The following is a 21,681-nucleotide window of genomic DNA, read 5'->3' on the forward strand; positions in this document are numbered from 1 at the left end:
ACTACACCAAATTTCAAGAACATGGACTTGAATCCTTTAAACGACGAATGATATAAGCTAAAAATAGCACGCCCAAGGGTGCTAGCAAGGTTAAACCAACACCCCCTTTTCATACTCTTACATTGAAACAGCGCAAAAAACACCTCCAAGGACGGATCAATTTCTAAAACACTCATCAAAATTTTGAACGCTCTAACAAACGCCCAAGAGTTAGGATGCAATTGTGATGGAGCATACTTTAGTTGCATTAAAATGCCACACTCAAACTCAGAAAAAGGAATCTAACCTTAACTCCACGAATACAGCACTATACATATAGAAGTATTCAAATCCCTCACCTTGATGGAAAACCCTATCACCAGCATTGCATGGTAAAAACCTTAGGTTAATATCGCTACCCTCCCTAACTCAAGAAGACAACGAACCCAATTGGGATACGCTAAGGTCATCATCAAAAGCGGAAACCCAACCCTCACCGACTCAGCAACCCAACCATACGGATTCAGAGGATAACAAACGAAAATCTCTTCCACAATCTTATCAGTATCATCTACAATCTCCTTTTTTCTCTTACCCCTAACTTTCTTATCAACCATCACCATTTTCCCCTTATCCATCGGCAAAAACAACAGTAGAACTAGCAGCAAAAAAAGCAGAACAAAAACAGAAAGCTAACCTTTTTTGCTCATCTTCAGAAAACGCAGGGAAGAAGTAAAAAAACAGCAGTAAACCAAAGGTCCAAGTAAATCCACCAGCCCACTAACCAGATCTTCAGGTAAAAAACCACAAACTCCAAAATATACTACAACCATTGATTCCGCATACCAGTCCACAAATCAACGCTCTTGATTCAAGACTGTCCCTATTCTCAATAAAGCATTAAACCGCCTAACACGTTCTCCAAGAATTTCTCTTTCCTCAAAATCCCCAATTAATTTACCGCCAAAAACACAACCTTGACACACTTTTTCAAAATACCCAAGGAAAAACAACTCGACCTTGGGGGCTGCCTTTATACCCATCTCCGAGCTATACATTAAGCTCGACCTGTTATACCTCGGCTTTGAAAAACAGGTTAAGCTTGGGGGCTATGTTCTGTTACTCAACCCTTGGCCCACAAACTGCATATATCTCAGAACCTGGTATAATTGGCAGATACCTTCTCTAACAAACTCTCTACTCAGACTACCACCATCCCAACAAACCCGGATAATAACAAACCATGGACCCCGTCAAACATGTAACAAAGATACGAATAACTAACCTAACCCAAATAACAAACCACTCGAACAACTCATTATATATACTGGTGAACTAATAATCTAGAGGTATACAATTCATTCTAATTCTACTCTGAACTCTCTCACACTCATACTACTTGAGCGTTGGAGTCCCTTTGCAGGTATCCAATGCCGCCTCCTCACAAGAAGAGGACGTTCCACTCCTTTTACTCCAAGGAAAGCCAGTCCAAGCATCAACGAGATGAGCTATACCTCGGAGTTCACTTTCACACAGGAACAAAAGCGAATACTCATTCACGAGTAATACGTGAATTTAAAATGAACATAAAAAAGATTCACTGTCACTAAAATGATAGAATAAATGATAAGTTTGTAAAAATTTATTCAAAAATATTATAAAAGATTGTTAAATTTGGTTAAAAACTCGAATATAATTCCAACTTTATGAACTTCGGTGTATCAGAAATTAGTTTATTCGACCCCTTTCTTGTTTCCTTCGTTGGGCCCTATCAGAAGATCGGCCATTTTCTTTACCTCCACTTAGAGAGTGATATTCATTACCACCAGTTCATCATGAGTAGGTGGGAGAACAACATCAACAGCCATGGACCTGCAAAATAATAACAAAAGGTTGTCGTAGGGTTATTTAATTTCTACCCTACGGTGGGCGCCAAATGTTCTTAATGATCGGACTCACTTCTCCTTGGACAAGAAGGATGATACGTCAATTTTCTCGAAGAACGACGGTGGTGGGCACCTGCAAAGGCACTCCAACGCTCAAGTTAGCAAGAGTAGAAGATAAATACGAGTTATTCAGAACGAATAACGTACCTCTTTCAGGTCAGGAGTGAATGTATTTATAGAATTGTGAACGGGTCTAATATTGTAGAGCTGATTTTATAGGATAAGTCCATTAAGAGAGAAAAACACGTACTCCCCACTGATATAGCATGTGTGTATTTAGTTTTAACTAGATTTCAATTTATAATTTTAGCTGAGGCGAATTATAGCCAATGGACGGATCATATACAATTAGAATTAATTACCAAATTAATATTTGAAAAATTTAAGCACCGACCAAAAAAAATTTAATTCATAAACCATAAGTAAAGTAAAATTATGGCAGACAGCAAGAAAAATAACACTTATATACCAAATAAGAGCACCCACATTTGTATAACTAAATAAGATATACCTTTGTATCTTTGCAAATCCTAGGTGCACCCTCAAACAAACTTGCAAAGGCTCTTCGAACCTACCATAAAGATATTGGCCAAATATTTAGAAAAACTACAAAAATGACAACATAGTGTGGCAAAAATTTAAAAATCATATCTTGTGCACTAACATGCACAACAATTCAAATTTCTCAACAACAGAGGGAACATTAAAAGCAGGCACAATTTCCATAAGCTTCAGCAATTTCCTGCTATAAAGTTGGACAAATAACAATAAGAATAATGCCACAAAAATTTTCTAGTGACAAAAATGAAGACCCTATAGTACAATTGGAGTACCAAATTAGAAATTGCAGATATATCAATGCAATTTGAAAAACGATAATTAGAACTCTACTCCATTGGTAAATAATAATAAAAAAAACAATTAAAAAAATATATAATCTAAAGGATTCTCTAATTAATCTGTTTGTCGAATTCAGTCCACAAATTTGCTCGCCGTCTTTTATTTTTCTTCTCTGGAGTGAAAGAGAGAGTGGAGACGCTTTGGTCGCCTCACTATGATCGCCATCATCATTATCATGACCATCAAATATTAGAAATATGAGACGAGTATTTAGCGCTGCATTATTCCAAAGTGTTGCCGCCTTGGTCGCCTCACAATGGTCGCCATCATCATTATCATGACCATCAAATATTAGGAACATGAGACGAGCATTTGGCGCTGCATTGTTCCAAAATGTTGTCTAAATATTTGTTGGGTTATTAAATCTTATATACTATGTATTTCTTATGTATTTTCATTATATAAAAAAAATTATAATAAATAAATTTATATCTACTATTGATAAAAAAAATAATTTAAGTAATATATTTGTTGGATTATTATATCTTATATATTATGTACTCCTTATGTACTCTCATTATATAAAGAATTATAACAAATAAGTCAACATCTATTATTGATACAAAAATAATCTAAGTAACACAAATATGAATATAAAACCAAAATCAAAGTTGGATTCATCTTCAGTGATGAGAACCGCACGCATGTAAACGCCAATATAGTTCCTCAAAAGAGGACCTGATTTCCGCAACGTTTGAAAGTTTCGCTTATCTTGTACTCCACCCTATAATCGTCGGGAACAATTACGACCAATGCTCTAGTTGCCATCAAGAATCAATCTGGAGACTAGAGAGCTTGAGTACGTAAGAGGCAAAAAGGAAGGAGATTAAGGTTTCAATAATATAATTTATAAAATAATTTTTATTTAAAAATTAGGTTTAGTGAGATAAAATTAAAAATAATATTTTATTTTTTATTCAAATTTAAATTTAAATTCAAAATTAATTAATAATTTAATTTTTTGTAATTTCAATAACAAAAAAATTAGTTTGATATAAAATATTTAATATTTAATAATTTTAATTATTTAAATTTTAATTACTAAAAATTAGATAAAAAATTAATTATAACTTAATAATCGACAACATATATTATATTAGTACGTAAATAATATCTCATGTATAATTTATTTTTTTTCAGGGTAAATATATAATTTAGTAGGGGTTGATTTATTATAAATTTTGTAAAATCTAAAAATAGTGATCTCATTTTTTATTATTATTTGAGAAATTATTCATAATTTTTTTCTCTGTCTCCCTCAACCATCGATAAAAACACCACATCTAACTCAAAACCTTAAAGTAATAAGTTAATGAGTTTCTCATCTTATAAATTCTTCATTTTTCTTTGTTTTCTTTTATTTGAGACTAACTTCATGCACTTCTCATACTTGCAACATTAACAATCACGATTAATTTTTGAGAGAGAATTTCATCAATCATCACCACCTGAGTTTTTCGTAGGTAGAGCCGAGCTAGTGAGCTTCGGCGTGGACCTGGTCAAGCTCAACGGACATGGTGGTGTCGACGCGAGAATCTACGTCGAGCATAGTGTTGCGTCCAACCTTGAGTTCTACGTCGGTGATAGCGAGAGTGATCTTGCTCACTGCCAATGTCTTATTCTTTCTCTATCAATATTGACATCTTCTTCAAGTGTCACGTTCTAACTTTTTCTCTAGTTTGTGTCTTCTACTTCATCACCCACTCTCTTTCTTATTCTATGAACTTTTCAGATTTGTTTTTTTATTTTTTATTTAAAAAAATACATGATTTTGTTATCATTGAATCGTATGAATATTATTATTATTGTTGATTTTTTTTTGAACAAAAAAGCTTAACACAACAAGTGAAACAAAAAAATTAACAGAAAATTAAAAGAACAAAAAGAACAAAACAAGAAGAACTAATAAGCTTATCCCATTGTCATATCCGTATTACCATCAATAACAAAAAAAATCCACACCACTTCACTCTTTGTAACACTGTAAAATTGCGTTAATGATTTCCTCCACATCTTATTCTTTATTCTATAAATTCTTCTATTCCTTTTCAATCAGACGTTTCAAATAATTACAAAGTAGTCCTATACTTAAAATTTTTAATGAATATTTTATTTTAACGTGCTATATTCTTAAACATTTTTTTCGGCTTTGAGATTATATATAAAACAGAGTGCATTAAAAATTATATTTCTCTTCTATTTTTGTCTTAATGTTCTTAAAATGTACATAAAGAAAAAAAAAACATTTTTCGCTTTGTCTTTTAATTTTAGAGTAGTTTCATTTTTTTTTTTACTAAAGATAAGAGACTCGAATCTGCAATCTTTTAATTGAGTATGGGAAGATTATGCTATTTGAGCTCTAACTTATTGGCGTAGTTTCATTTTTTCATACCCGTATTTTCAGTTAAAAATATTTTATTGAAATTGTCCCAAATATTTTTCATTATTCATCACTTCTAGAAGATTAATAACGCTATAGTGACATATAGTAGTAGCTAGTAAACTAGTAATCGAAAAGGAAAGTATACACGTTAATACCATCTTGTTTTGATAATTTGCATATATTAATATTATTACCATTTAAACAATGTATTTTCTTCAACCGTTGGAGAGGCTCAATAATGAAAAGCATGATGCCTCACTATTCATATGGTGGGGACTATGGTCTATAACCACTCATCATTTTCGTTTGGTAGCAGCGTTTATATCATAAAATCCAAAACGGCAATTAATTCCCACCGCTATATACATACTATTTGTACATGCATTATTCATTTACTCTATGACTTCTTTTGTCTCTCACAAAACGCCTTTTATATAACTGCCCTTTCTCTCTTCTTTTCAAGTAAGTATCAATCAATGAATTACGTGTAAAAATTAGTACTTAAATAAACAAATTTAATATCTTTTAGAAGAAATTCTTAGGAGCAGTAAATTTTAGTAATTTTAGTTATTATTTAATTAATATATATGAAATTATTTTTAATAAATAAATTTTATTAATTTATATGTATAAATTTTAAAAAATATAAATATAAAATATAGGTATAAATATAATTTTTTTAAAATTTTTATAAATATAGATATAAATTATTTACTGATTAAATATTAGTAAAAAATAATAATATTTACTAATTATATAATATTTTTTAATGCAGGAAAAATATCTAAAATTTATGAAACGATTATAAAATGTTAATAGTAAATGTAACAAAAAGACGACGTTGATATTCAATATATTCTTTTGTTTCCAGGATTACTTTAAAGTATGTATACATCACTAGCTAAAATTATTATATATTTACTATTTTGGTTTTTGTCATTGATATGAATGAAGTTAGAGTGGGACACGGTCGGTCCAATTTACTGTTTCATTTTTCTTTACAACTAGATCGCATTATGCATAGAATTCAAGTCATGTACTTGCTTCTGCTGTACCACAATATAAAACCTAAAAAAAAAACGTTAATAAACAAGAGAAGAAAAAAAATATTTATTTGACCATTTAATAATAATATTAAACAAATTAAATAAAAAATAATGACACAGCAAAAATTAATTTTTAAATTAATCATTATATATTTATATATAAATATAGGTATTATTTAATTTATTTTTAATATATATTTTAAATTATTAACTCATTTAATGATTGAATTTTAGAGTACATGTTTGTTAAATCAAAGTTTTTCCTCAATATTTTCAATTATCATTTTCATTCAATAATTTCATTTGTTATTAAGTTATATTTGATTGTGAATTAAGATGGTTAAAAGAAGAAAGAAGAGAAAAGAAAAGAAAAGAACAAGTACATTATTATACTATTTCACAAGAGTTCATAATAATCTTCCCACCTTCCAATTAATTGTACCAAGCAAAAAGATAAAGTAAAATCAGACATATCGGTTATAAATTTGTTTCTCATTTATCATGGTCTTGTCTTTCTTTGAATTTTCTACTTTCCACTTGCTATTTCCATGAAGCACACTCCTATAGGTTGTTGTCTTTGTACAAAGCAGAAAGAGCTAATAAGAGAACTTAGAACTTAAAGAGTCACAAGCCAGAATTTGAGAAATTGCTTCTGGAAAGTGAAAAGATACAACCTTTGCTTTCAGGTTCTTAGTAGTATACTAGTATTCTGCACTTTACTTGTTCTCTGTCTTTAGATTGTTGCAGTAGTTCATATTGTTTTTTCACTAGTTTCAGGTTCTTAGTAGTATTCTCTAGATGATGTTTCCATTTGTTACTTGATAACTAGAACTAATCTATTTTTGTTCCTTTTTTTAAAAAAATAAAATAAAATTTAATTGTCCCTTTCTTTTAGATTGGCCCTTGTTCTGTTTGAACTTTGAAGTGATATTTAATAATAAAAAACAGTGGCTTTAGGCAAAGCGGCAAAGCCATTTTGTGTGTGGTAGAGGGGTTGAATCTTCTGTATATACCAACTTTTTTCATCTTGTTGAAAAGTTCTGTTTTTATTTTTATTCTAACAGTTAAGTTACATTACACACCATAAATTCCTTTTTACTTCCTTAATTTGAAAAGGCCTTTTTTCTAAATATATATTTGGTATATATTTACACAATTTATCTTTACAAGTGGAGAGACTATTTTCAATATTTGTATCCTTGACCTTGATGTCACAACATAGAAACATTTGAGGCTCCTTTCTTTTATGTTTAATTTCATAAAATTTGAACTTTATAAAAAAAATGTTCTATAATAATCACAACTTAGTTATGTCTGATATTGGATCTGCTATGCTGAATTTGCAACAGAAAAAGCTATAAGCAGGTGTCATGGGATCTACATTTATTGATGAATATGCTATCCAACAAATAATTGATATTCCAGAAAACATTGATCCTGCAATAAGATGGCCAGAGTGCTGTATCTACAAGATCCCTAAGAGTCTGTTGAAGGTGAAAGAGGATTCCTATGATCCTCTCTTGATCTCAATTGGCCCTATTCACCATGGCAATACCAAGCTAAAAGAAATGCAGCACCACAAACACACATATTTTCATTTCTTCTCGGAACGCCTATCGAACAAACGCGTCCTAGAGGATTTCAAGGCCTTCATTGAACAACAAGAGCAGATCATAAGGCGTTGTTACCAGCCGAAGTTCCCTCACATCGGAAGCGAACAATTCGTGAGGATTATTCTGCTGGATTCTGTTTTCATCATGGAGCTCTTTCTGAGGGAAGCGAAACGGTGGAAACACAAAGATGATTATGTATTGACTCAACCATGTCTTAGCAAAAGCATCCAGAGGGACTTGCTGCTGCTTCAGAACCAGCTTCCAATTCAAGTTTTGGAGAAACTCTATGAGACTTGTGTCCCAAGCAATCTCAAAGAGCATTCCAGATTCATTAGGCTTGCTCATGAGTACTTTGCATCTTATTACCCTTATCAGAAATCTTCTGAGAGGAAGTTTGAGCCGAAGAAGTGGGAGAAATCGCTGCATTTCACTGATTTGGTTCGATGTTCTTATCTCCCCACGAACCTGAGTTTCAACGATGACAAGAGTCGCCACACTTACTCGCAAAAGGAATGTATGCTGAGGACCGCGACAAAGTTGAATGAAGCCGGAATAAGCTTCGAGAAGGTTCATAATAGATCCTTGCTAGACATAAAGTTTGAGAAGAAGAGATTCTTCAGCTGGTTTCTCTGCTTGGGTTGCTTCCCATATTCCAAGTGTTTTAAGGCTAGATTTCAGTTCCCACAGTTAAAAGTAGACCACACAACAGAATGTGTTCTTAGGAACCTAATAGCATTTGAGCAGTGTCACTATCCTGAGGAGCCTTACATTTGCAACTATGTTTCTCTGATTGATTCTCTTATTCACACCAAGGATGATGCAGAATTGATGGTTGAGAAGGAAGCTATTGTCCATGAACTTGGAAGTGACAAGGAATTGGCAACACTGGTTAATAGTCTATGCAAACATGTTGTGACAAATAAAACATGTTACCAACAAATCATTGGAGATCTTAACGAACATTACAACAATGGTTGGAAATGGACTATGGGAACACTGAGGTGGGTGTACTTCCGGGACCCTTGGAGAAGCAGTTCTACCATTGTAGGGATAGCTGTTCTAATATTCACCATCTTCAACTTCTGTCGAGTTGTTCAATTAATCTTTTAGTTTATTCTGTTTTATGTATGTTTAATGGTTGAACATGTAACTCTAGTTTCCATATACTAATAAAATGGCCAATTCTCTGGTGCATTTAACTTTCATGCTGAAATTTGTCTCAATATATCAATTTGGAAAAAAAGCTGTCATTTTAATGGAAGAGTCTTGTCCTAATCTCTGAGAAAGTTATTCTTTCACCTGGAGAGGGATAATCTTGGATGATCACAAACCCAAGTAGCTAGTAATAAAATCAAACTATGATGTAATTCACTAAAACCTATCATGACAACATCAAAACCTTTCCCTCACTGGATATGGCTGGATGCATGAATCAAGCAAAGCTAAGTTTTATAAACAAGCCATATTGGGAGCTATCAGAAATTCACAATTCACTAAAACCAAATAAGTTAAAAACACTTGCCAAATTACAGAGTGTTAAAATGAAGACTCAAAACAGTGAAATTTGGCCGAGGAAGAAGAAGAAGAACCAGCAAGACTAACAAATACTGCTTAAAGAAGAAATCATGCCAAAACACTCAAAACATTTTGGTCCTAGTGACTAACAGAAAGCTCCCTCCGCTTGTAGCGGACCATCACTTTTCCTTTCACTCCAACAACCATGGCGTTCCAATCAATCTCAGGGAAAGGTGACACCAACTCCAGCTCGAAATTCCTTAACAAGTGAGACCATATTGCTTTTATCTGCAGATATGCAAAGGGCTCGCCAAGGCATCCATGTCTGCCCCCTCCGAAAGAAATGTATGAGAAAGCCCCTGCCACCTTGTCCTCTTCTCTCCCAACAGTGAATCGATCGGGATCATACGTATCGGGATCTTTGAAAATGTGAGGCAGCCTGTTTGCAAAAGCAGGGGATGTGGCAACTATATGACCCTTAGGAATATCATATTCTTTCCCCTCTCGTGTTGTGACGCTGAAATCGGTGTGTGAGCTTCGCAAGAGCATAATCAATGGAGGGTGGAGCCTCAAGGCTTCTTTGATGCACCGATACAGGACATCCATTTCGGCCAAGACATCATGATCAACTCGATCCCTGTGCTTTTCCATCAAATTCTTCTGCTCATCAACCACAGCTGAAAGGTACTTGCTGTTAGAGAGAAGATATGCTCCAGTCCAAGTGGAGGTAATTGAACTAGTGTGCTGCCCTGCGAAAAGAGCAGCAATGAGCAGTCCAGTCACTTCAGCTTCTGTTGTTGGGCGGCCATCTTTGTATTTTGAATCGATGAAGCACTGCAGCATGTCATCCTCCGATTTACCAGTGCTTTTGCGAGAAGCTATGATTCTTGCAAAGATTTCAGCAAGCTTCTTGCGTGCTTGATCACGGCGCCGGTGAGCTGGGATGGGAAGGTATGGAAAGAGAACACTGATTGGTTGCATCCCATTATCAAGGTCATGGAACAATGCAGACACATCGTCGAAAAGCTTGTCACGAACTTCACGTCCCAAGAGACACCTACTAGCTGTCAAGATGATCAAATGTTCGAGCTCATACTTCAAATCAACCTCACCACTTTCTCCCCACTTTGAGAAGTAGTCCTGTAAATCAGGTCCATGTTAGAGAACCAATAGCCCATAATGCCAATTCAGTACAATACGGATGAAAATTTTAAGGGAAGGCTTACTATTAACATAATGAGACAATATTAAAAATAATGTCAAGTACAAATGGAGCTGAAAAGCCTCTCTAGCTTATCAAATTAAAAACACTGGAATGAAATAAGGTTCCAATTCAAATTTTGGTTTTCAGTATTATTAATAGACCCACAATTATATCATAACGCTTATCTAATGTTATTGCTGCAATTTATTAGCTTGGAAGATGCAGCATGCAAAAGTTCATGACCAAATCCAATGAAGTACTGAATGCAGATTCACACTATATCCAAGTAAAAACAGAAGGTGAAATAAACACAAACTAAAAAGGCACAATTTAAATGGATCTGCAGCTAATGACAGACAATCTTAAATTTAGTAACATGATCATCAAATTCAACTCTAGGAGGAAAAAATAAGTCAAACCCAACAGGCAAATTGCTAATGTCACAAATCAAGAGTCAAATAACACAATATATTAGATCAAACAAATATAAACACTAGACATGAATCAACATTGACCTGAGCTTCAGTAACCATCTGATCGACATAGCTCTTGAGCTTGTTAACCCTAAGGGCCTCAGTGAAGAACCTGAACTGTTCCTGGCGAACAGAGTAATCAACATCAAAGACAACACCGGGTCCAAAAGTTGGAACATTGAACTGATACACCTCTTGCTGGCTGAGTTCAGATTCTGGGGCCTTGAAGAAATGAGCAGAAACTTCGGGACCGATCAAAAAGGTGATGTTTTTGTGGAACATCTTGAGGGTGAAGACGCCACCCAGTTTAGGGTACTCTTCACGGAGCATAAAGATTGGACCTTTGAGGAATCGGGGTAAGCCTCCGATGAATGGAAGGCCCTTCACGATTGGGGGAAGGCGCTTTCTTGATTTAGGGACAATGAAGGCTGAGATGAGCTTGGCCACAACAATGGTGGCCACGAATAGGAGGCATGTGTTGAAGAACTTTGACACATCAATGTCCATCGATTGGATGAATTATCCAGAGAAAGACGACAATTGCTGAGAAATGGATCGAAAGCAGAACCAGAAGAAGAAGAAGGTAGGTTAGGGAGTGGGGAAGATAGTAAGAGTGATGATAGATCTATGTCCAATAAAAGAAAAGGAAGTGTGAAGTTGTGGCCACTGGCTTGGTATGGAGTGTGTGTATGTATATATATAATCATAATTATGACTAATTTTTTACGTGCTTATAACATTTTTGTTTTATAGGATGGCAATACCACCCGAATCTGAGACTGCGAGTATCACCTTGCTCCTATCTGTTTGGGGCGGATAATTGCCTGGTTCGTATCGAAGCGAGACGGGTTTTTAGAAGGGGTGGGGCGGGGCGGGTTTAGCTCCTATCAAAGAGCATTTGAAACTCTAAAAATAATCTATGACAAGTTAAAAAGAGAAGTCGAAGAGTTAGAAAAATTAATAGAATCTCTAGAAAATAGTGATGAATCGATGATAGAATTTGCAGAAATTTTAAGATAAATAATGAAGCATACAAAGATTGAGAGACCAGAAAATAAAATAAAAAGAAAAAGGGCAAAAAAATTAAAAATTAAAATAAAGGAGTATAAAAGGGAATTAAATAATCTTCAGATCGAAATTGATGACCTTATAATAAAAAGGATAGAAATAAAAATAAATATAAACAAGTTGGAGTTAAACTTAAAAAATTTATAAATGCTTGGAAAACCATATTATGACTTAAAAGAATTAAAGCTGTTAAAAGAAAAAATGGAGAATGAAGTTGAAAAATTAAAAAGATATTTAGAAACAATAGAAAGTGTAGAAATAAAAAAAGTTTTTGAGGATTTAAGAAAATATATTAAAAAAAAAGACAAACAGATAAAAGATTTTATATACAATAATCCATGCAAAAAAGAATATTATAAACTAAAACAAGATTGAAAAACTATAAAAATCAGAATTATGGTCAATACTTTTGATTATGAATTGGCAAATTATTCGAAAAAAATTTAAAGTCGTTTTACTTTTAAAAATTGGTATCAGAGCCAAGTTAATGATTAAGGGTAACACTTTCTCTTTAAGCAACACTTTTAGTGACACGTTTTTAAATTAAAATCTATAAATCTGTACAAACATGCATCTGTACAGTAGATGGACCCAATTTTTTATCTTTACTGTATAATTAACCAGATAAAAAATCCAAAATCACAGCTTTTATGCAATTTTAATTTCGTTTATTTTTTTACATATTGGTATAATTTTGGTGTAATACTCAATAATTAAATTTTATGGTGTTTTTTAAAATTGTGGGAACAATACAATACGCCTCCCTTAGATTAACAGTACACTCTTTTTGTATTGTATATTTTAATTTAAAATATACAATACAATAGGAGCGTATTGTCAATCTAAGAGAGACGTATTGTACTATTTCCACAATTTTAAAAAATACCATAAAATCTAATGATTGAGTATTACACCAAAACTTTTTCAATATACACAAAAATTAACCTTTTAATTTCTCCTACTGCATATATTGAATTAACATTTCCATCATCTAAAAAGAAGAACAAGATAAAACAAATCTACAGTACAAATTTTAGACTAAATAAAAAAAAAACAATGAAAAACTGATGTTTAAAGTTTATTGTTTTATATAAAAATGAAAATTTTTTTCCACTCATTCTACGGTTGCTTTTTTACTCACTCAATTATCCTCAAAATTTGAACAGAATATTAAAAAGTGGGTGTAGGAAGATATCTTTAAAAAGTTGGACGTAATCTTTATATGAGAAAAAAATAAGCTCAACAAATCTTTTTATTTTTGATTAGGTATAGATCCTCGCAATTCTGACAATCAAATAATATATTTTAAATTTATTTCTTAACAATTCTTTATCATTATAGTAGTATCATTATCATTAGTATGGATTTTTTCAAATTTCAACAACTAAAATTCAACATATTTTATATCTAGTGATACTTAATATAAATATGCTTAGATCTTGCATGAAATATAAATTTTTTGCAAGGTAAATGATATTTTAACTGTTACAAAATAATAAATAATAAGTGTTTATACGGTTCACCAGTTAATTACTGACTTTTTTTGTTAGGTGGTTTTTTTATGTCAATTCAACCAGCAAAAAAATTGATTCTCTGTTAATTCAATCGAATAGACTGGTTTGATTTGATTTTCATAACTAAACATAAAATTAAGTATAATATTTTGAACATGGATGTGAGATTCAAATATTTTGAAAAAGTTTTCAATATTTTCACCTAAACTGTATTGGATATTTGCAAAAAAATTTAATACTTAAGTTAACAAAAAATTTAGCAAGTTATATAAAAAAATAGATGAAAAAAATACATGAGAATAAGATTTAGTTATTTTTTAGAAATAAATTCAAATTATAGTGGGTGGTTATTGCCTTGGAGTGGGGGAAGTTACTCCAATGTTATATCTATCACCACAATGATAATAACTTAAGTAGCATGGAGAGCATATGACCTATTCTCTAAGTCGGGTCGAATACTGGATTATGAGACCCGTATTTGATTAAATTTACCCTTTAAACCCGGCCAAAGAGAATAGAGCTAGTCATTGTTGGGCCAAATTAGGAGGGAGCAGCCCATTTTTAAAGGAGGTGTTGCTAAATTGAGTTTGGGTTGGGTTTTCCTAATCTAAATATGAATAGTACTTATTTTATCTTTTGATTTATTTGTTTGTACTATTGAAAGGTATAAAAGTAGAAATAAAAGTAGTTAATTTAATAAAGAAAAAGAAAATCAATCGTTCATTATATTTGAAAAAAAATAATTTTAAAATTTAATTATTTCTTTAATGTTTAATTTTTTATGTAATTTAATTTTAGACATTTAATTTTCATAAAAAATATTAAAATAATTTTTCTTTTGGTAAAAGTATGAAATTATAACTCATAAAAATATATTTTTTTTGAGGAACACATAAAAATATTTTATTTATTAAAATATACACTTTTTTTTTTCAAAAAATGTGCACTGAATTTTTTTTTTTATAGTCCAACTCATAAAGGACTCATGCTTATAGGGTTGACACCATTTCATCCAAAACACATGCGAGATATGACCACTTCTGCTCTTGCACATGTAAAATGGGCTTATCACTCCTACACTAGCGAAATGTAACGCTATTTTGTCTCTGCACCAGCAAAATGGACAGGAGACACTTTTCAAGTAGCTTTAGGAATGGCAACATCACTTGAATTTGCGGGTATTTATTCCATCTCTATTTATATTCTAAAAGAAATGAGATTGGGTCAGATTTAAATAATATTTGTCATAGATATATAATATATATAATTTTAATATATAATATGTATAATATATATAAAATAATTAGTAAATAATTAATAATATTGTATTATATTTAAATTTTTATTTTAATTTATATTATGTATGTGATGATGGTTATATAAATTTTGAAATTTAATTTTATTTATTGGATTTTAATAATTATAGGGACGGGTAGAGACGGAACGGATTAGAGTTCAACGTTTTACATTTTTACTACCCACAAATAAAAGAGAGACAAATTTTATACAAATTATTATACGGTGGAGCGAAATTAGGTATAGCAAAAATTCGCTCCCTACTCGTCTCGTTACCACCCTTATATTTAACTAATACATTATGAACATATAAAAAATTCATTCGTTTATTTAAATAAGTATTAAAAAATTAAATTCTACTTTATATATACATATATGACAAATTAATTGCATGACTGCATGAGTAACAAAAAAAAATTAACCCAAAATGTTATGTTTAGGATTTCGATTTTTAGATAATGTTGTATATAGAGTAACTAGTAGGTTTTATGGTCAATTTACTACCATCAAAATGTGAATTATATTTCAACTAAGTTAGAAATAAGCTATTGGTTTTCAACGCAGGGATAGTTGAGAATTTTACTTCCAATAAAAAAAATAATTAATCAAATTTAAATTGAATAAGTTGAATAAACACTTAACTTAATCTTTAAAAATTTTAAATAAGACATTTTGATTGTCAACAAATTTTTAATATTTTAATTTTTTTAGACAAATTAATGGTTCAATAAAAAAGATTAATTTATTTTATAATATTTATTGAGATTTTAACTGTCTTATAATAATTTTTGAACAAATGGTTAATTTAGTTTTTAAAAAATTATTTATTTTTTAAATTAATTTTTAAAAGTTTTTTTAATCAAATCTGTTTTTTAAATATTTTACATTAGTCATTTTAGTTCTTTGTTATTTTTGTTACTAATGACGTCAAAATTTATTGATGTGACCACAACACATACTTAATAGTTCTAGTTGGTAGCTAACATATGAAATTAGATCAAATCAATTTCAAATAGAGAAATTTCAATGCCTCAAGTTCTTTTCTCAATTAGATTTTAATTTGATCTAATTTTATAAATTTGTTATGCTAATAGTCAATTAAGACTCTTATGTGTTGTAATATCACTTAACGTGTTATATTAACAAATTTTGGTACCATCAATAAAAAAATACAAGAACTAATATGATTAATTTAAAATTTTTAAAAAATAAATTTAAATTAAAAAAATTTAAAGACTAATTTAAAGAACGAGTAATTTTAGACAAATTTAATTATTTACCAAATAAAATTTATTAAATTATTATTTATCAAATGCGCACACATATTAAACATTTTATTGTAAGTGTTAAAAAGATGAAACTATCTCACCCAACTAATTCTCAAAAATTTTAAAGTATATGATTTAAACTTTTTTAAGAACCAATTTAAATATATTCGAATAAGTTTATTATTGTATTTTCACCATATTCAATATTCTATTTACATGTTACATTAAAATAGATGTAGAATAAGTTAATTTTGATGCGGTGTGTATATATGTCTAGTTAAAACATTAATATGTATATAATTTTTGAGATATTGAGATCTGTGAGGTTAGCGAATAATAGAGAGGATAGAATCGTATGGAAATATGATAGACTTGGAATTTTTTCGATTAATTTCTTTGTGCAGATAATACAAGAAGAAATGCTATTAGAAGGTGTTACCAGTTACAGTTTCAGGAAGACCATATGGAAAGGGTTGGTCCCACCAAGAGTGGAGCTGTTTATTTGGTTTGTCCTGGCAGACAGGGTGAATACAAAGGAACGGCTAAGCCGGTTTGAAGGTTATTAGCTAGGACGATAAGCGTTGTGTCTTGTGTAATAAGGAGGATGAGCTGATCCACCACTTGTTCCTTGGCTATGATTTTGCTTGACAGGTGTGGAGTGCATGGATATCTACGTCTGGCCGGCCATGGATTTTCCCGGAGTTATTGAATGACCATTTTCTGAGTTAGACAGATGAGCCGCGGAAAAAGGAGGACAGAAAACAGCGTCTGAGATGTTTATATGCGATTATTTGAAACATTTGGCTGGAGCGAAATACGAGGCTTTTCAGAATAAAGGTAAAGGCGTAGAAGAGATCATCACAATGACTGCCCTGACTTGTGACGAGTGGAGAGGCAAGCATCCTTATGGTTGTTGATGACGTGGAGATGTTGGATATTTGGGTTAGGATTTTGGGAAGTTGTAAGGATTCTAGTGATGTTTGTTCTTATATATTCCATCTTGCTGTGTTGAGCTCTTTTAAATTTTAAATTTTTTTTTACTGTATATGAAATATTTTTAATTTTTTATACTATCAATTAGTACAATAAATAAATATATATTGAATTACAATGATAATCATCTATCGTGATTTATAATTTTATAAGAATATATTGACTAATAATTTTAAATAAATTAATAAAATTTAATTTCACATTTCTCCATATAAAATGACAAACATTTTTTTTTTCTGTTGCATAGCATGCTATTTGCAATTAATTACTTGTTGGTGGCAGATTAGTGTGTGCCAATTTTGTTATTGTGGACTTAGCTTAGCTGGGCTCATAGGATGAGAGGGTTTTGGAAGCAAAACTGTGGGTTTGGTTTTATAAGCTGTCCAGAATATCTGTCTTTGTGTGACTAATCAAGTACAGTACACGGGGCAACTTTGGAATTCTCAATTCAATTGGCTTTGCAGTTTACTCTTTGGCGCTTTTTGAGGAACAACATACAACTTTTTCGCTCTATAGGGTTGACTTCCATTATTTTATGCTTAACGATATTAATTTTATCAAAAATTATATATTAATACGTATATTTATACCGAAATATATAATTCGTCAATTCGATACCTGATTTTTAGTTTTTAGTATATATAAATTTTTTGTAATTTTATAAATACAGACATATGAATATGTGTAAATTATGAAGTCTTGGAATTAATTGTGTGGGAGGCACATGGCATACTATAAAGAACACTAATGTCCTCAGCTATAGGAAGATGTTGCCACCGTTATAGATGATGTAATTGAATTGATTGTCACAAACAGTTTATTAACGTGAAACTTCAAAGATAAATGAAACCTCATAGACTTAACAATAAGATCATATAAGATGGTAGAATGCGCGATTTAGATGCAAAAAGTGTCCGTGTAAGTCGCACATCTCTTCGTCTTGATCGCCAAGGAAGCAAGTATTCTATGTTAATGTTTAATATCAATTTTTGTTTTGCATTGTTTCATTCATTTTAACCTCTCAAAATATCGTTAGTCTGTCCTAGAATATCTAGCTTATTCTGAAATTGACTAAATAACCCTTAATGAATGAGTGCTAAATTGCTCTACTAGAAATTGAAGGAGCGACAACAAGGGTAGATTTGGTAATTCAAAATTGAAGCAAAATAATAGGAACGACGTGGGTAAGTTAGTGGGGAAAGAGGAGGTAACTGCCATATATAACCGCCAGAAGAAAACAGAGAGAATATAATAACAGTGTACGAAGTAGTAGTGTAGGTTGAAGAGCATTGAAACAAGTACAAGAGTGGTACATAACTAGATTCTTGCATGAAGAAGAAAATGCATGGGAATAAGAGAAAGAAAGAGAGAGGGGATGAATTAGTAGATTACATAAGGAAAGGGCCATGGAAGAAAGAGGAAGATGAAGTGCTACTCAACCATGTAAGCAAGTATGGCCCCAGAGACTGGAGCTCCATTCGATCCAAGGGTCTTCTTCATAGAACCGGCAAGTCTTGTCGCCTTCGTTGGGTCAACAAGCTTCGACCTAACCTCAAGAAGTATGTTACTTCATTGCATGCATGCATGCTTTCTCTTCCATCATCATATATAACCTTTGATTTCTTAAACTAATGACTATGTATTTCTTTTTGTGATAGTGGGTGCAAGTTTACAGCGGAGGAAGAGAGGGTTGTGATAGAATTGCAGGCACAATTTGGGAACAAATGGGCTAAGATTGCGTCCTATTTGAGTGGAAGAACAGACAATGATGTCAAGAATTTCTGGAGCAGTAGGCAGAAGAGGCTTGCTAGGATTCTTCAGGCATCAACATCCACCTCCAAATCACACAGGAACAAACCTAAACTTCATCATCATCTTCCCACTTTCCAGGTAACCATTCTTCTGTTTCCATGCTGTTTAAATTCATCCATTACAATACCAAAGAAATACACATGACTGATGAAAATTTGCATTGAGATTCTAATGATTTAAGCTAGTAGTATGCTATGTACTTTCTCACACTGTATGTGAGTGTGAACCGAAAACTTTTACATACAATTCTGTTACACATGATTTTTTTCTTTTGTTTTGAGTTGTAGGCTCCTAAATTGAGTTCTTCATCAGAGGGAGAATCATCATCAAAGCCTCATCAGCCATGCTTGTTCTCCTGCAATGACAATTCCGAGGTTATTAAAATGGTGGCATTACCAGATCTTATCAAGCCCAAGTTGCCTAATTCTGAGCAAGAAGAATCTGCACTTTTTGAGAGCAATAAAAGCAGTAGTATGATGGAACAAATTCCCTTCCCTCAAATTCCTGATGAACTCCAAACTGATCTAACACCATTCTCATTGGGAGACCAAGATTTCTTGACTAGAATTGATGATCCAAATTTTGCTGATTACTTTGGACCTCTCGGTGCATATGAGCTTGGGCTAGCCCCACAACACACCATTGGGTTCCCTTTCTTTGATCCATCAGAAGGAAGTTGCAGAATTGGGTCAACGGATATCATAGGTAGCTCCAAAAACTATGACAGCATATTTGATGATCTCCCAGTTAACATGTTTGATCATATGGATCCACCTTCAATTCCTTCCAAGCTCTGACTTATATGCTAATTGTCATATATTGTAATAGGGTAAAAGTCATATCTAATATGGATATTGACATATTGCAATTGTATCTACATTGCTTATCTTACTAATTACACTTGTAATATGACATCTATTATCTATTGTTAAATGGGCTAACTCTAGTTTAACATATTTACAAATTTATATGATTGCATACTGAAAATTATTTTCCTTCCCAACAGACAAGTTCTATCATTCACAACCATGCATAAAACAACAACAACAATAATAATAATAACAAGTTCTATGAAGCGATAATACATCACCATTAAATTCAATTCTATCAAACATAATATTGTCCATAGCTTGATTTAGATTAATGTAAATTTTCAACTTATTTTGAATAAATGGAAGAATTGAGTCCACTTGTTTCTATCGCTTTTCCACCTAATTTCTTTTTCTCCAATGTTTACTAGTAGTCAATCAAGGCAAACGACATTGTGGGAAGCATAATCTAATGGTGTTTTAATTCTGCTACTAAATTCGAACTAATAATTCGCATTTGACAACACAACAGTGGAGTCATGAAATGGAGTCCAAGAGATAGTGATGGTGATTGTGATTGCTCAAAGGATTTCGGAGGAGATGAAGTTTACAGCTGTTTGGCCAGTTACTTCAAACTCCCCAGCAACAAATGATTGGTCTTTCTTGAAAATAGGGCGTCGAAGTTCCACATATCCACAGTAATCAACTTCATAAACTGTTGTACCCTTCTTGAATGAAGAAAGAGCAACCCCAACTCCTTCCCCTGCCAAAAAAGAAACAAAGTGGAATGATATGATATGATATGATATTGTTACTACAATCTCGTTATGCATACACCCTTATAATACATATCCTTTATTTTGTTAAAAGGAAAGTTTAGTACATAAGCATCCTGCATTATGCAGGTCGAATTCAAAAAGTGTAATATACGCAACCTAACTTGACAACTACATCGCTCACTAACCCATGACCTTCATGGGAACACAACTCATCTAAGGCTCTCCTTCACAATTAATTAATGAGAAGTGAGGACTAGCACTTTCATTAAAGTCTAGTTAGTCAGTATTTATCCATCAAGAAAAAAGTGTGTAATTCCACACCATTAAAAATACTAATAATAACTAACTGAAGGTTACAAATCACAAAATGTGCTGCCTATAACACTACTATTAATTAATATCGAAAGTATTTTATATGCGTGTCAAGAGTGTTTGGTATATGAACAGTATATGCATAGTAGGATTGTATATATACCATGTGTGACAAGCAGCAAGTTTTCAGTAGGATGTTTATCCGCGAGGTCTTTGACGATGTGCTGATATCTTGCCTTAGTTTGCAAAACAGGCTCTTCCCACCGGGGCAACTGATGTGGAAAAATTTAAATAAATAAAAGAGTCTCTCATCAGATGGATGCAACTGAAAAAAAACGAATATGAAGATGAAGTAGCGTGTATACCTCTTTATAGATTTTTACTGCATTTTCATCAACTGTGCCAGGTGGAAGCATGGCTTGGCGCTCGGATATATCAAAACCCCAATTTCCATCTTTTGGAGCAACATCAAGCCTGATAGCTTCTCTGCTCATCATTTCACACAATCCATATTCAACAGAAACCTGCACTTGATTTTATTTGATTTGATTTGTTCACAAGCATGGCATGAGAAGAAAAGAATGGATCCGTTGACTTGAATTAAAAAGGAAGGAAGGTAGGGGAGTATGGGATGGGACCTTGATTTTGGAAGGATCGATGGGAGGGGCGTCGCCGGTGAGGGCGTCAGGGGAGTCGGAGACGGCGGAGAGGGCAGAGACAACTTCGGCGGCGGTTTGAACGCAGCGGAGGAAGGGGGAGACGAAGACGCGG

The 21,681-nt window shown here is 32.4% G+C and overlaps 4 protein-coding genes across 4 annotated transcripts in view; 2 read left to right on the forward strand and 2 right to left on the reverse strand.

The window, feature by feature from the left end:
* Positions 1–6,704: 6,704 nt before the first annotated feature.
* On the forward strand, positions 6,705–9,089 carry LOC107473175 (UPF0481 protein At3g47200). The gene is made up of 2 exons (XM_016092724.3): positions 6,705–6,940; positions 7,604–9,089. The coding sequence occupies exon 2, from the start codon at positions 7,625–7,627 to the stop codon at positions 8,975–8,977; it is 1,353 nt and encodes a 450-aa protein (XP_015948210.1). The 5' UTR covers positions 6,705–6,940; positions 7,604–7,624; the 3' UTR covers positions 8,978–9,089.
* A 251-nt stretch (positions 9,090–9,340) lies between these two features.
* On the reverse strand, positions 9,341–11,739 carry LOC107473174 (obtusifoliol 14-alpha demethylase). The gene is made up of 2 exons (XM_016092723.3): positions 11,102–11,739; positions 9,341–10,522 (listed from the first exon to the last, which is right to left on the reverse strand). Exons 1-2 carry the CDS (start codon positions 11,564–11,566, stop codon positions 9,521–9,523), a joined length of 1,467 nt encoding a protein of 488 aa, XP_015948209.1. The 5' UTR covers positions 11,567–11,739; the 3' UTR covers positions 9,341–9,520.
* Positions 11,740–18,086: 6,347 nt separating this feature from the next.
* Positions 18,087–19,807, forward strand: LOC110277564 (transcription factor DUO1). The gene is made up of 4 exons (XM_021134882.2): positions 18,087–18,108; positions 18,583–18,757; positions 18,857–19,088; positions 19,298–19,807. The coding sequence occupies exons 1-4, from the start codon at positions 18,087–18,089 to the stop codon at positions 19,805–19,807; spliced, it is 939 nt and encodes a 312-aa protein (XP_020990541.2).
* Positions 19,808–20,076: 269 nt separating this feature from the next.
* LOC107473173 (uncharacterized) overlaps positions 20,077–21,681 on the reverse strand; it is a gene marked incomplete in the record, with an annotated part of 2,039 nt that continues 434 nt past the window's right edge. The window contains 4 exon segments of the mRNA XM_016092722.3: positions 20,077–20,582; positions 21,074–21,182; positions 21,276–21,434; positions 21,549–21,681. Of these exon segments, the coding sequence (XP_015948208.1) occupies positions 20,401–20,582; positions 21,074–21,182; positions 21,276–21,434; positions 21,549–21,681 (583 nt within the window).

This window comes from Arachis duranensis, chromosome 2 (genome assembly GCF_000817695.3).
Source record: "Arachis duranensis cultivar V14167 chromosome 2, aradu.V14167.gnm2.J7QH, whole genome shotgun sequence".
NCBI lineage: Eukaryota > Viridiplantae > Streptophyta > Magnoliopsida > Fabales > Fabaceae > Arachis > Arachis duranensis.